This window comes from Haliotis rufescens, unplaced genomic scaffold (genome assembly GCF_023055435.1).
Source record: "Haliotis rufescens isolate VD_foot unplaced genomic scaffold, xgHalRufe1.0.p SCAF_28, whole genome shotgun sequence".
Taxonomy (NCBI): domain Eukaryota; kingdom Metazoa; phylum Mollusca; class Gastropoda; order Lepetellida; family Haliotidae; genus Haliotis; species Haliotis rufescens.
The window spans coordinates 2,437,819-2,451,506 of record NW_025963979.1 but is presented as its reverse complement, the minus strand read 5'-3'; the positions used below and the strand labels follow the sequence as shown (position 1 = coordinate 2,451,506).

The 13,688-nt window shown below is 45.9% G+C and overlaps 1 protein-coding gene across 5 annotated transcripts in view; it reads left to right on the top strand.

Moving 5' to 3' along the window:
• Positions 1-13,688, top strand: part of LOC124123002 (tuberin-like) — a 253,029-nt gene that overhangs the window by 70,431 nt on the left and 168,910 nt on the right. For all 5 annotated transcript variants that reach the window (XR_007222962.1, XM_048402652.1, XM_048402651.1 and 2 more), the window contains one exon: positions 7,710-7,764. Coding sequence is in view for 4 of the 5 variants with exons in the window: in XM_048402652.1 (XP_048258609.1) it covers positions 7,710-7,764 (55 nt within the window). In the remaining variant the exon portion in view is untranslated. The remainder of the gene's footprint in view (positions 1-7,709; positions 7,765-13,688) is intronic.

The following is a 13,688-nucleotide window of genomic DNA, read 5'->3' as shown; positions in this document are numbered from 1 at the left end:
GACCTTGTGCAGTCTCTAGTGGGTCATCACAGACATCAACACATCAGACCTTGTGCAGTAAGTCTCTAGTGGGTCATAACAGACATCAACACATCAGACCTTGTGCAGTAAGTCACTAGTGGGTCATAACAGACATTAACACATCAGACCTTGTGCAGTAAGTCACAAGTGGGTCATAACAGACATCAACACATCAGACCTTGTGCAGTCTCTAGTGGGTCATCACAGACATCAACACATCAGACCTTGTGCAGTAAGCCTCTAGTTGGTCATAACAGACATCAACACATCAGACCTTGTGCAGTAAGTCACTAGTGGGTCATAACAGACATCAACACATCAGACCTTGTGCAGTCTCTAGTGGGTCATCACAGACATCAACACATCAGACCTTGTGCAGTATCTTAGTGGGTCATAACAAACATCAACACATCAGACCTTGTGCAGTAAGTTTCTAGTGGGTCATCACAGACATCAACACATCATACCTTGTGCAGTAAGTCTCTAGTGGGTCATAACATACATCAACACATCAGACCTTGTGCAGTAAGTCTCTAGTGGGTCATAACAGACATCAACACATCAGACCTTGTGCAGTAAGTCACTAGTTGGTCATAACAGACATCAACACATCAGACCTTGTGCAGTAAGTCACTAGTGGGTCATAACAGACATTAACACATCAGACCTTGTGCAGTAAGTCTCTAGTGGGTCATAACAGACATCAACACATCAGACCTTGTGCAGTCTCTAGTGGGTCATCACAGACATCAACACATCAGACCTTGTGCAGTAAGTCTCTAGTTGGTCATAACAGACATCAACACATCAGACCTTGTGCAGTAAGTCACTAGTGGGTCATAACAGACATCAACACATCAGACCTTCTGCAGTCTCTAGTGGGTCATCACAGACATCAACACATCAGACCTTGTGCAGTATCTTAGTGGGTCATAACAAACATCAACACATCAGACCTTCTGCAGTAAGTTTCTAGTTGGTCATCACAGACATCAACACATTAGACCTTGTGCAGTAAGTCTCTAGTGGGTCATAAAAAACATCAACACATCAGACCTTGTGCAGTAAGTCACTAGTGGGTCATCACAGACATCAACACATCAGACCTTGTGCAGTAAGTCTCTAGTTGGTCATAACAGACATGAACACATCAGACCTTGTGCAGTCTCTAGTGGGTCATCACAGACATCAACACATCAGACCTTGTGCAGTAAGTCTCTAGTGGGTCATAACAGACATCAACACATCAGACCTTGTGCAGTCTCTAGTGGGTCATCACAGACATCAACACATCAGACCTTGTGCAGTAAGTCTCTAGTTGGTCATAACAAACATCAACACATCAGACCTTGTGCAGTAAGTCACTAGTTGGTCATAACAGACATCAACACATCAGACCTTCTGCAGTCTCTAGTGGGTCATCACAGACATCAACACATCAGACCTTGTGCAGTATCTTAGTGGGTCATAACAAACATCAACACATCAGACCTTGTGCAGTAAGTTTCTAGTTGGTCATCACAGACATCAACACATTAGACCTTGTGCAGTAAGTCTCTAGTGGGTCATAACAAACATCAACACATCAGACCTTGTGCAGTAAGTTTCTAGTTGGTCATCACAGACATCAACACATCAGACCTTGTGCAGTAAGTCTCTAGTGGGTCATAACATACATCAACACATCAGACCTTGTGCAGTAAGTCTCTAGTGGGTCATAACAGACATCAACACATCAGACCTTGTGCAGTAAGTCACTAGTTGGTCATAACAGACATCAACACATCAGACCTTGTGCAGTAAGTCACTAGTGGGTCATAACAGACATTAACACATCAGACCTTGTGCAGTAAGTCTCTAGTGGGTCATAACAGACATCAACACATCAGACCTTGTGCAGTCTCTAGTGGGTCATCACAGACATCAACACATCAGACCTTGTGCAGTAAGTCTCTAGTTGGTCATAACAGACATCAACACATCAGACCTTGTGCAGTAAGTCACTAGTGGGTCATAACAGACATCAACACATCAGACCTTCTGCAGTCTCTAGTGGGTCATCACAGACATCAACACATCAGACCTTGTGCAGTATCTTAGTGGGTCATAACAAACATCAACACATCAGACCTTGTGCAGTAAGTTTCTAGTTGGTCATCACAGACATCAACACATTAGACCTTGTGCAGTAAGTCTCTAGTGGGTCATAACAAACATCAACACATCAGACCTTGTGCAGTAAGTCACTAGTGGGTCATCACAGACATCAACACATCAGACCTTGTGCAGTAAGTCTCTAGTAGGTCATAACAGACATGAACACATCAGACCTTGTGCAGTCTCTAGTGGGTCATAACAGACATCAACACATCAGACCTTGTGCAGTAAGTCTCTAGTGGGTCATAACAGACATCAACACATCAGACCTTGTGCAGTAAGTCACTAGTGGGTCATAACAGACATTAACACATCAAACCTTGTGCAGTAAGTCACAAGTGGGTCATAACAGACATCAACACATCAGACCTTGTGCAGTCTCTAGTGGGTCATCACAGACATCAACACATCAGACCTTGTGCAGTAAGTCACTAGTGGGTCATAACAGACATCAACACATCAGACCTTCTGCAGTCTCTAGTGGGTCATCACAGACATCAACACATTAGACCTTGTGCAGTAAGTCTCTAGTGGGTCATCACAGACATCAACACATTAGACCTTGTGCAGTATCTTAGTGGGTCATAACAAACATCAACACATCAGACCTTGTGCAGTAAGTCACTAGTGGGTCATCACAGACATCAACTCATTAGACCTTGTGCAGTCTCTAGTGGGTCATCACAGACATCAACACATTAGACCTTGTGCAGTAAGTCTCTAGTGGGTCATCACAGACATTAACACGTTAGACCTTGTGCAGTAAGTCTCTAGTGGGTCATCACAGACATCAACACATCAGACCTTGTGCAGTAAATCTCTAGTGGGTCATAACAGACATGAACACATCAGACCTTGTGCAGTAAGTCTCTAGTGGGTCATCACAGACATCAAGAGATCAGACATTGTGGAGTCTCTAGTGGGTCATAACAGACATCAACACATCAGACCTTGTGCAGTAAGTCTCTAGTGGGTCATCACAGACATCAACACATTAGACCTTGTGCAGTAAGTCTCTAGTGGGTCATCACAGACATCAAGACATCAGACCTTGTGCAGTAAGTCACTAGTGGGTCATAACAGACATTAACACATCAAACCTTGTGGAGTAAGTCACAAGTGGGTCATAACAGACATCAACACATCAGACCTTGTGCAGTCTCTAGTGGGTCATAACAGACATGAACACATCAGACCTTGTGCAGTCTCTAGTGGGTCATCACAGACATCAACACATCAGACCTTGTGCAGTAAGTCCCTAGTGGGTCATAACAGACATCAACACATCAGACCTTGTGCAGTAAGTCACTAGTGGGTCATAACAGACATTAACACATCAAACCTTGTGCAGTAAGTCACAAGTGGGTCATAACAGACATCAACACATCAGACCTTGTGCAGTCTCTAGTGGGTCATCACAGACATCAACACATCAGACCTTGTGCAGTAAGTCTCTAGTTGGTCATAACAGACATCAACACATCAGACCTTGTGCAGTAAGTCACTAGTGGGTCATAACAGACATCAACACATCAGACCTTCTGCAGTCTCTAGTGGGTCATCACAGACATCAACACATTAGACCTTGTGCAGTAAGTCTCTAGTGGGTCATCACAGACATCAACACATTAGACCTTGTGCAGTATCTTAGTGGGTCATAACAAACATCAACACATCAGACCTTGTGCAGTAAGTCACTAGTGGGTCATCACAGACATCAACTCATTAGACCTTGTGCAGTCTCTAGTGGGTCATCACAGACATCAACACATTAGACCTTGTGCAGTAAGTCTCTAGTGGGTCATCACAGACATTAACACGTTAGACCTTGTGCAGTAAGTCTCTAGTGGGTCATCACAGACATCAACACATCAGACCTTGTGCAGTAAATCTCTAGTGGGTCATAACAGACATGAACACATCAGACCTTGTGCAGTAAGTCTCTAGTGGGTCATCACAGACATCAAGAGATCAGACATTGTGGAGTCTCTAGTGGTTCATAACAGACATCAACACATCAGACCTTGTGCAGTAAGTCTCTAGTGGGTCATCACAGACATCAACACATTAGACCTTGTGCAGTAAGTCTCTAGTGGGTCATCACAGACATCAAGACATCAGACCTTGTGCAGTAAGTCACTAGTGGGTCATAACAGACATCAACACATCAGACCTTGTGCAGTAAGTCACAAGTGGGTCATCACAGACATCAACACATTAGACCTTGTGCAGTAAGTCTCTAGTGGGTCATAACAGACATTAACACATCAGACCTTGTGCAGTAAGTCACTGGTGAGTCATAACAGACACTAACACATCAGACCTTGTGCAGTAAGTCACAAGTGGGTCATCACAGACATCAACTCATTAGACCTTGTGCAGTCTCTAGTGGGTCATCACAGACATCAACACATTAGACCTTGTGCAGTAAGTCTCTAGTGGGTCATCACAGACATTAACACATTAGACCTTGTGCAGTAAGTCTCTAGTGGGTCATCACAGACATCAACACATCAGACCTTGTGCAGTAAGTCACTGGTGAGTCATAACAGAAATCAACACATCAGACCTGATCGGCTGCTCATAACAATCTGACATTGTCACCACTCATCAACTGTTATCCACCTGCCGTTCTGCTGATCCACTGAGAAGCCAAAGAGATTCTGATCAATAAGAATGCCATTCAAGTCATGGATCTGTCCACCTTCATCCCTGGCTTCTATTCACTGATATTTGAAGTGCTGAAGAAGGGCTCAACATAAGTCTGCATGAGCGCATTTCAACTTGCTGTACCTAGAACATCCTCCACAGTTATTGATGTTCTCAGTCAACCACCAGGATTGTCTGATGATTTCTATTTGCAATTTTCACCACCCCATATTTTTCGCCAGAATCTCGAAGCCGGTATCAGATTCGAAGTGTATCTGCAATATTGTTTACAATCCCACTTCCAGCAGAATGTACTTCTACAGCAGCTGTCCTTCACTCCTCGCCTTCTTCACCGCGTTCTCCACCGCCTAGGTTGTCCATTCAACTAGGCAAAGTGCAACTTGATTCCGTCAGATGACCACTGCTAGTGGCACGTCAACAATTATGAGTTTGAGGACGTAATTCTGGGGATAACTCACTTGAGGTTGCTCCTTTAGAATTCGTGCCTCATGATCAAGACAGACAACACCACAGCAGTGTGGCAGATCAACAGCCAGGGTACCACGAGGTCGCCATCTCTGCTTCAACAAGTATTCCGCCTCTTCCAACTCATGACACGTTCCAGATCACAGTTCAAGCGTATCACATTCATCTCCCCTCCACCTTCACCTTACACTCCACCATCACCTTACACTCAAAAGCATCATCCAACCCCAGATGACCGCCTCCGTGGTCTCGTGGTAGAGTGTCCGCCCGGAGAGCGGAAGGTCCAGGGTTCGATCCCGGGCCGCGTCATACAAAAAGACGTTAAAAGATGGTACTTGTTGTTACCCTGTCTGGCGCTCAGCATTAAGGGGCTAAAACAAGGACTGGTCGGCTCGGAGTCAGTATACTGTGTCTGAGTAGGGTATTCATGTTAAACTGCGGCATGGTATCTCAGTGAGCTAGCACTATAAATCGGCATCAGTCCGGACTAGTACAAGCAGCCACACACACACATACACGTGCATGCACGTCACTATATAAGTGCAATAATCTTGGACACGACGTTAAACCCAATTTCACCTCACCTCACCTCCAACCCCAGATATGTTCTATCTGCACATCTGGATCGTATGCAGATATCTAGGTCTAAGGGTTAGACAGCTTGTGTTGCCTGGGCAATCACTCTTGCTTATCATAATGATAAGTGGCCTTAGTTGGGGAAATACTGAAATACCACAAGCTCTCCCCTGCACTGTCTCCAATGCCTCCACAGATTGCTGATTTCCTCAACTATCTACGCACTCCTTATCAACTTAAGGCTGGTACTATTGCCACATTTTTGGCAGTCATAGCTATCCACTGTGATTGACAGTCAAGACTAAGTATGGCTGCCGGAGTCGTTACAACAGACACACAACACAGTTCACATTTCATTAATGTCGAACACACTAATAAGGTCCACAATGACTGGCTAAATCAGTATCTGGTGTAACCGCCTCCTACTTGGATAACATGTTCTACACATGCCATCTCATACTGGTCACCAGACGACTGAATCTCTCTTGGGGGATCTGCTGCCACTCATCATGCAATGCATGGGTCAATTCCTGTAGGTTCTGAACTGGAGGATCCCTTGCTCTCACCCTACGTCCCAAAATGTCCCACAAATTCTCAATAGGATTAATGTCTGGACTTCTGGCAGGCCAGGGTAGTGTCTCAATGGCGTTGTGTTGGAGATGCTGAACAACAGCTCAAGCACGATGAGGTCTGGCATTTTCGTCCATGAAGACTGGACGTATGGCAAGAGCATGGTTATCGAAATGAGGCACAACAGCACTGTCCAGGATCAAGTTCTGGTACCTCTGTCCATTCAGTGTTCCTGGAACTGTGATGAGGTCAAGTTTACAATCGTAGGAACAACACCCCCACACCATGAAGGATCCACCGCCAAATGGAACATCAGCTTGAATGTTCCTCTGATCATATGCTGTGCCTCTCTGCCTCCAAACTCGTGCCCTCCCTTCTGTGTGATCAGCAAAAATCTGCTTTCATAGGACCAGTGGATCCTTCTCCAGGTCCTCGGGTTCCAGCGAGCACGTGCTTGGGCATGGCAGTGCTGATTTTTGTGAGGAGTAGACGTCTGATAGGTCGTCTTGCTCTCAATCCTGCAGAATTTAGGCGTCGTCTGATGGTGCTGATGGACACTCTGTTGTATGGATGGCATCCATGTCGCAGCTGTGTACAAGTAGACTTTGGGCTTCGTCTGGCTTGGCGTACGAGAGCACGATCTTGGTTTTTCTGGGACGTCCAGACATCGGTGCATCCTTCACTTCACCGGAAACAGTATGCTTACGTATTATCCTGCTGATGACAGTGTGATTAATGTTCAGTTGTGCTCCAATAGCACGACATGACATACCAGTCTGGTGCATACCAATAATTTGCCATCTTTGGTTCAGAGGCACTGGAAGCTTGGGCATTTCACTGGTTGGTCAAAATAAAGCTTAATTTATGCCTAAAACCAAATTTTACCTGTGTCTGCCAACATAACATACGCCAAAAGAGACTATGTGCATACTGCATTTTTAGCAAATCGACCCCCGGTACAAGCATGCTCAATGCAAGCATGCACGTGCAGCTCGGAACAGGGTGTGTTTGTGATATTATGTTCACAGATGGTGTAGTATATGAAATATGTACTTGTAGTTTAAAAAAACAAAAATTATATTTTCTACTTTTACTTTAAAATGTGTGGTGCGATATTTATGACGAGGTGTATATATCATTCCCAGTGAAAAGGTGACTGCATCATTAAGGGTCAATGTTGATGTTTTTACCACATGTTCACAAAACATATCTCACTATCTTTACATTTGTAACTCTTGTTTTGATTCCAGACAGACCTGCATGATTCCCAACAGCACACGTCTTGATGAAGAGTATAATCTAAAGGTACTGACTGAGCAGGGATTTGTCTGGGATGTTTAACATCATGTCGTGGTGTGTAGATTTGGGAAAGTGTTGTTGTTTACTCCTTAATGCATTTACTGCTTGTTCTTCACAGAGAGAAAGAGCTTGTGAGAGATCTTGCTGAAGTTGTTCCAACTGGTTGTATGGCTAACCCTATCACACAGCTCCCAGTAGTGACATCACTGAGCAGCACATCACTGCTGTCAATCCCAGAGACAAGACCTGCTTTTGTGTCTCATTTGATACTTGAATCCTTTGAGTGTTTGCTACTTGTGATTTATTATTGTGCCTACGGTTTGTGACAAATATTTATCAATGCTTTATTTACCACAGTAATTATCAGGCATATTGTTGTTCCTATTGTCCATATTGATTTCACTTCGTTGTCATGTATTGTTGTGTCATGCATTCTGTTTTCATTGTATTGCTTGGTATTGCAATTTATTGTCGTACCCTAGCGATATTATTGTTGCTAAACTGGTGTTTTTTTGTGTTGCTTGCGTCAACTTGTTATTCATAAACCCACATGACGGGGGTAATGATTGTTGCTTACATAATCAGGTGGGAACGCATTTTTATTGCACTCATTGTATCATGTATCCCGTGTCACAGGAATAAATCAGTGTGGGACCCACACCCTGTATGTCTCAATTGCACCACCATCTGCACCCAGACTGATAGGTGCAAAGATTGTCTGCTCCTCTTTCCAACTGCTTTCTCCAAATACCTACAGGTGACCAGGAAAAGGCAGACTCAGCAGACTCGGAAGCTGTGCCTATCTTTATTAAGAATGTTCGACCCATTAGAACCTACCATTCCATCACCTAGTGTTACCTCCTCCAATCCAGGCAGAATCCCCCTAGCGTTCACCACCACGCCTGTATCTTCGGCAGGGATGATCGCTTCCTCCCCTACCGTTACAATCTCATCCTGACACCATTGAGGCGTCTCTAGTGCTGTTATCCACGCTCTCGTCGTTGAATTTCACGTCCTCATCATCCACAGCGATGCCGGGCATGGCACTCACTAACTTCTCTCTGTCAGCGTTGTAGCAGTCTCCATAGCGCCAGTGGCGCCGATGCTCAAGGCGCCTCCAGGATTCGGACAGTACTCGGCGCCTCTCCAGCCACCTCAGATGCCCTACATGGATGCATCTTGGTTCCAAAGCATCATGCAGTCCATGAGGTTTCAACAACCTATGCCTAGATACACGGCTACAGCGTCTGCCACGCTGTCAGCCACCTCTTGTCTTCTCGGTGCCTCTGGTTCACGGCTCCTCCAGTGGACTTAGGTGGGGCCTCTATGACACGCCTTTATGACACATCCTTCATCCTCCTTCAGCTCAACCTCTCTTGCCTCAAGGGGTAGTGGAAGTAGATCCTCCCCATCTAGGCATTGATCCCGTAGTACTACTTGGGACTCCCCAGAGGGCTCCTTCACCCCATCTTGTGATGGTGCCATCGCTTATATATTGATTCTCACCTTGGCCTCAACCTGGTTCCAGATTGGTTGGTAGACTGTCTGACTCAGACGTAAACAGATAGGATGTTATATGGCCTCATCCCACATCTATATCCTCTGACCCCATGATTAAGGACATGGTCTCGGCGTTAAATGAGGACTTTGCCAGGCTCTTATTGACACCTTCCTTCAAAGCACCTAAATATAGCAAGGAGGATTTTCCTATCCAAGCTTTTGACATCGTGGACACGGCTCACATCTCAGATGAGACCCTCCACCGCATGACCGGTTCAAACCACGCTACCACTTCCATGTCCCAGACAATCGGCTGGCCTTTATTGAAACCGAGATCCGGTGCTCCATTAAGCCTGTCTCCGTCATGGCCTCCACCTCGAGAGCCATTCTTCAAGATTTGTTAGAGGACAACCCTTACTGGCTTGACCACCTGACCAAGGTCATGGCATACCAACAGCGTGAGATTGACCACATGCAGGTTATGTGTGGCGGCGTTAGCCATACTCACTACTACTCACTGCTTTGGCTACCTAGCACTGACTGAGTGGGACTGCTTCGCAAACCCAGGTCTCCTACTTCCCTCTTCATTGGCCAGGTTTTCACCACACATGCACAAGACTGCCCTCAAGGCCCGGGCACATGTGTCTCACGCCAACACTCCCAAGCCTCGGGCACATATCAGCCTCGGGCACATATCAGCCTCAGAGAAACTCCCTCCAGGCGAAATGAGGATGTGACTCTATGGCTTTTCAGAGCAGAGGCCAAGCCAAAGGCAAGGCATCCGGCACTTACCAGCCATTCCATGACCGTTCCCGTGGTGGGAGCAGTGATCACAAGCCCAAGTATTGATGTGGTGAACGCCAATGACTGGGAACTCCTCAGTCTTCGAGACCCCAGTAGGTGGGAGATAAGGGCGCTACTGGTATCCTTGGGGACGATACGTCATAAACATACTGCATAGGGGGTACCAACTCACTCTGAAAGACAACCTTCCATTGGCAGCGTCACCCTTAGTAGACACTTACACCCCTTCTGCATTTCAACATCAACATGCTGCTGGCCAAAGAGGCCATAGAGATCGTACACACGCTGGCACTAACACCAGGCTTCTGTTCAAAGATATTCCTCGTCCCCAAAAAGGACTCCGACCAATATTTAATGATACACAACTTGGTGACTTTCAACAAGCGCTCCTCAGAGCATCCACAATAGTTGCCGATGTCCACTGTCAGGCTACTTAAATCCAAAATCCAGGCCCAAGACGCCTTTGATAAGCCAAACATCCAGGACGCGTACTTGCATGTACCTATCCACCCAAACTACAGGAAATTTTTCTGCTTCTTCCAGAGAGACTCCACTATCAATGGGCGGTCCTCCCATTTCTTTGGCCCTGTGGCTATTTGCATGCCTCATGAAGCCAATAGCCACTTCCCTCCATCTTAAGTGTCCAGTTTAAGACGTTTATAGACGATTGCATCCTCAACCACCAGGACACACCCACGCCACAGGGCAACAACCCCGCACTCTCCACCAATGGCAGGCGCTCCTGGGTCTCATCACGTAGGTGCAGTACCTGACGTCCAGAGGACAGCTCCAAATGTTCCTCGCTGTCACATCTGGCGACATCTGAGATGGTAGACGGTGGAGTCTAATGTCTTAGACGGCATCTCAGGTTGCCCCGAGGGTGTGGTCAACCACTCAACAACAGTGGCATATCAACAACCTAGAACTGGAAGCGCTTATCCTGGCTCTGTCTCACTGGAAGCAGATGCTTTAACACGCCCAGATCACCATATCCACTGACAATATCACCTTGAGTTGGTGCCTCAGTAAATGAGGAACGACTCACTACTCATACCTGTTACGGCAGACATTTAGACTATTCCACCTGATTGATCAAGTGGACATCCAGTTTGATCAGACACATTCAAGATTGTTGCAACATTCTTGCGGACATCCTCTCCTGCCTGGTCCAGTCCTGGCAGGGTTGTCCCCACAGAGCAAAAACTCCATCTGGATGCCTTCGGTCTTGTCTGTCAACACCTCGGCTATCGAAACATAGACCTATTTGCCACCAGCCAGAATTTCCAGGTTCGGACCTTCAGCTCACCAGTGACAGTCAATGTCTTCAGCATACCCTGGGAAGGACTAAAAGTGTATGCTTTTCCTCCGCCAGGGCTCCTTTCCAAGGTCCTTCAGAAGATCAGATTGACCTGGAGCCTCGGCCAGCGAGAGGCTGGTTCGTGGCCCTCAGAGTAATGTTCTCCACCAACCCCATCAAACTAGCCAAACCTGCTGATCCACCCTCACAGCAGACTATCACACTTGGCACCAGATCGGTTACTTCTTCACGCCTGGTCCATTTACAAAGAGCTTTATGCGCCAAGGGCTACTCAGCATGGGCTGTAAAAGCCATACCTTGGCACACAGACCTTCTACTAGGGGCCTCTATGACAAGTGGCGCTCCCTTGAGAGTTTCTGCAAGGAGAAACACCAGGATCCTGCCTCTGCATCGCCCCAACTCTTGGCAGAATATCTAATGCCATCTGAAGGGTTGTACTCTCACGGCTTACCTTAATTCCGTCCTGGCAGTTCTGGAAGATGAAAAATGACCAGCTCCGGAACTACAGGTGCTCTTAGACTGTCTGGAAGATCAGAAGACCAAGTTCAGACCCCCTGCCTGGGATCTGAACGTGGTCCTGACTTTACTGAGGGGCGGTTTGTGAACCACCTCACTCAGCGTCATTTTCCAACCTCACCAAAAAGACCATCTTCCTTTTGGCTCTAGCGACAGTGAGTGAACAATATGCATTAGACATCACTCGTGCCAGATTTGAGCGCAGAGCGCATGGAGTCATTCAACTAAGGGATTGCTGGGATCATTGCAAAGGACAGGACAACCAGATAGATCCTTCACCATCCTGACTCTTGGGATTGAGGACGAACGTTAGCGACTACTGTGTCCCATACAGGCACTGCGATGTTTTATCCGACACTCCAAAAATCATCGGGGAAAATCATCGCCTCTTCATACCAATAGCTCCAACATCGCAGGTTGAAGTTGTGCCCTCATCCTTCAGGCCTATGAGGCCGCAGGATTGAATCCTCCGAGGGCCAGCAACCCTCACAAGATATGGAAGGCTGCTCCTGGTGATCAAACACTGTCTTTGACAGCCACTGTCCACAAGATGTTGCCCTTGAAGACGTGGAAGGAGTCCGCAGTTGTTTGTCCCTTTGGTGGTCACCACCACAAGGCACCACTGACGCTTCCAGAGACATTCTATTGACCTCTTTGGTGTGCACACCCCAGAGTAGGAGGTTACATGCTGGCCGCTTTGGCTTGGTTTGTCAGTATTAGATTTTAACCCCATTTAATTCTTTTTCTGCTTTTACTACTCGTGTCTTTTACCCGGATATCCCGCATACCTGACTCTCTCCCTCCCTGCCGACATGAATGTTCGCTTAACGCCAGACATCGCTATTTCTGATTGATCAGTCTGTCAGTCAGAAGATCTCATCTGAAGTTATGCCCTCTGCCGTACTGTTTGATGCAGATGCATTAAGGAGGAATGCATAATAAGTTAAAAAGGTTGTAGATATTTTTTATGTTTGTATACTTATCCTGCATTATGTCTGAAGTAGCCCACCCATTGCGGAAGGTATCTACCCTCGATATTCAGTGATGTCACCACTTCCGCAGTCACATGGGAGCTGTGTGATAGGATTAGCCACACAACCAATTGGAACAACTTCTTCTTCAGCAAGACCTCTCACAAGCTCTTTCTCTGTCAAGAACAAGCAGTTAAAGCATTAAGGAGTAATGCAGGATTAGTATACAAATATAAAAAATTTGGGGGATTTTACTAGTTTTGGGAAAGTCCTATAATTCTAGTTACAAATTTTTGCAAAACTAATTTATTGAAATTAATCAAATAAGTACTATTCTGTTGAAAAGTGTGCAATCTCGTCTTTTTTAGCTCTAAGATATGCTTCCTAACTTATCGTATTGCATGGTCATAGTACACTTGGTGTGCTTTTTATTTGTACGTATTGATGTTTATATTGTCTTGTAGGTCTGTAGAATGCTTAGATAAATTCCTGAAAAGTAACCTCAGCAACCAACTTCCAGAGTATCTGTTGGCTCAGAGAAAATAGTTCCAATGGACAAAACATATATGTTTTAGTTTGTTTTCAGTCGTACAAATGGGTATCTCTCATACCCTCACATCTAGTCGCACGTTTAAAAGGAAGCCAGAAGCTGGAATGTAAACATTAAACTTGTTTCCGTCCAGTTGCGCACGCACCTCCCTATGACATGTCACAAATCTCTCAGCGCGCCTCTGAGCTGGTCGCTCGAGAAAGTCTTTCGCGGTAGACTGCTTGTTTGTATTCTACTAGTATTTATCTCTTGTCTACAGTTGTTGTTCTAA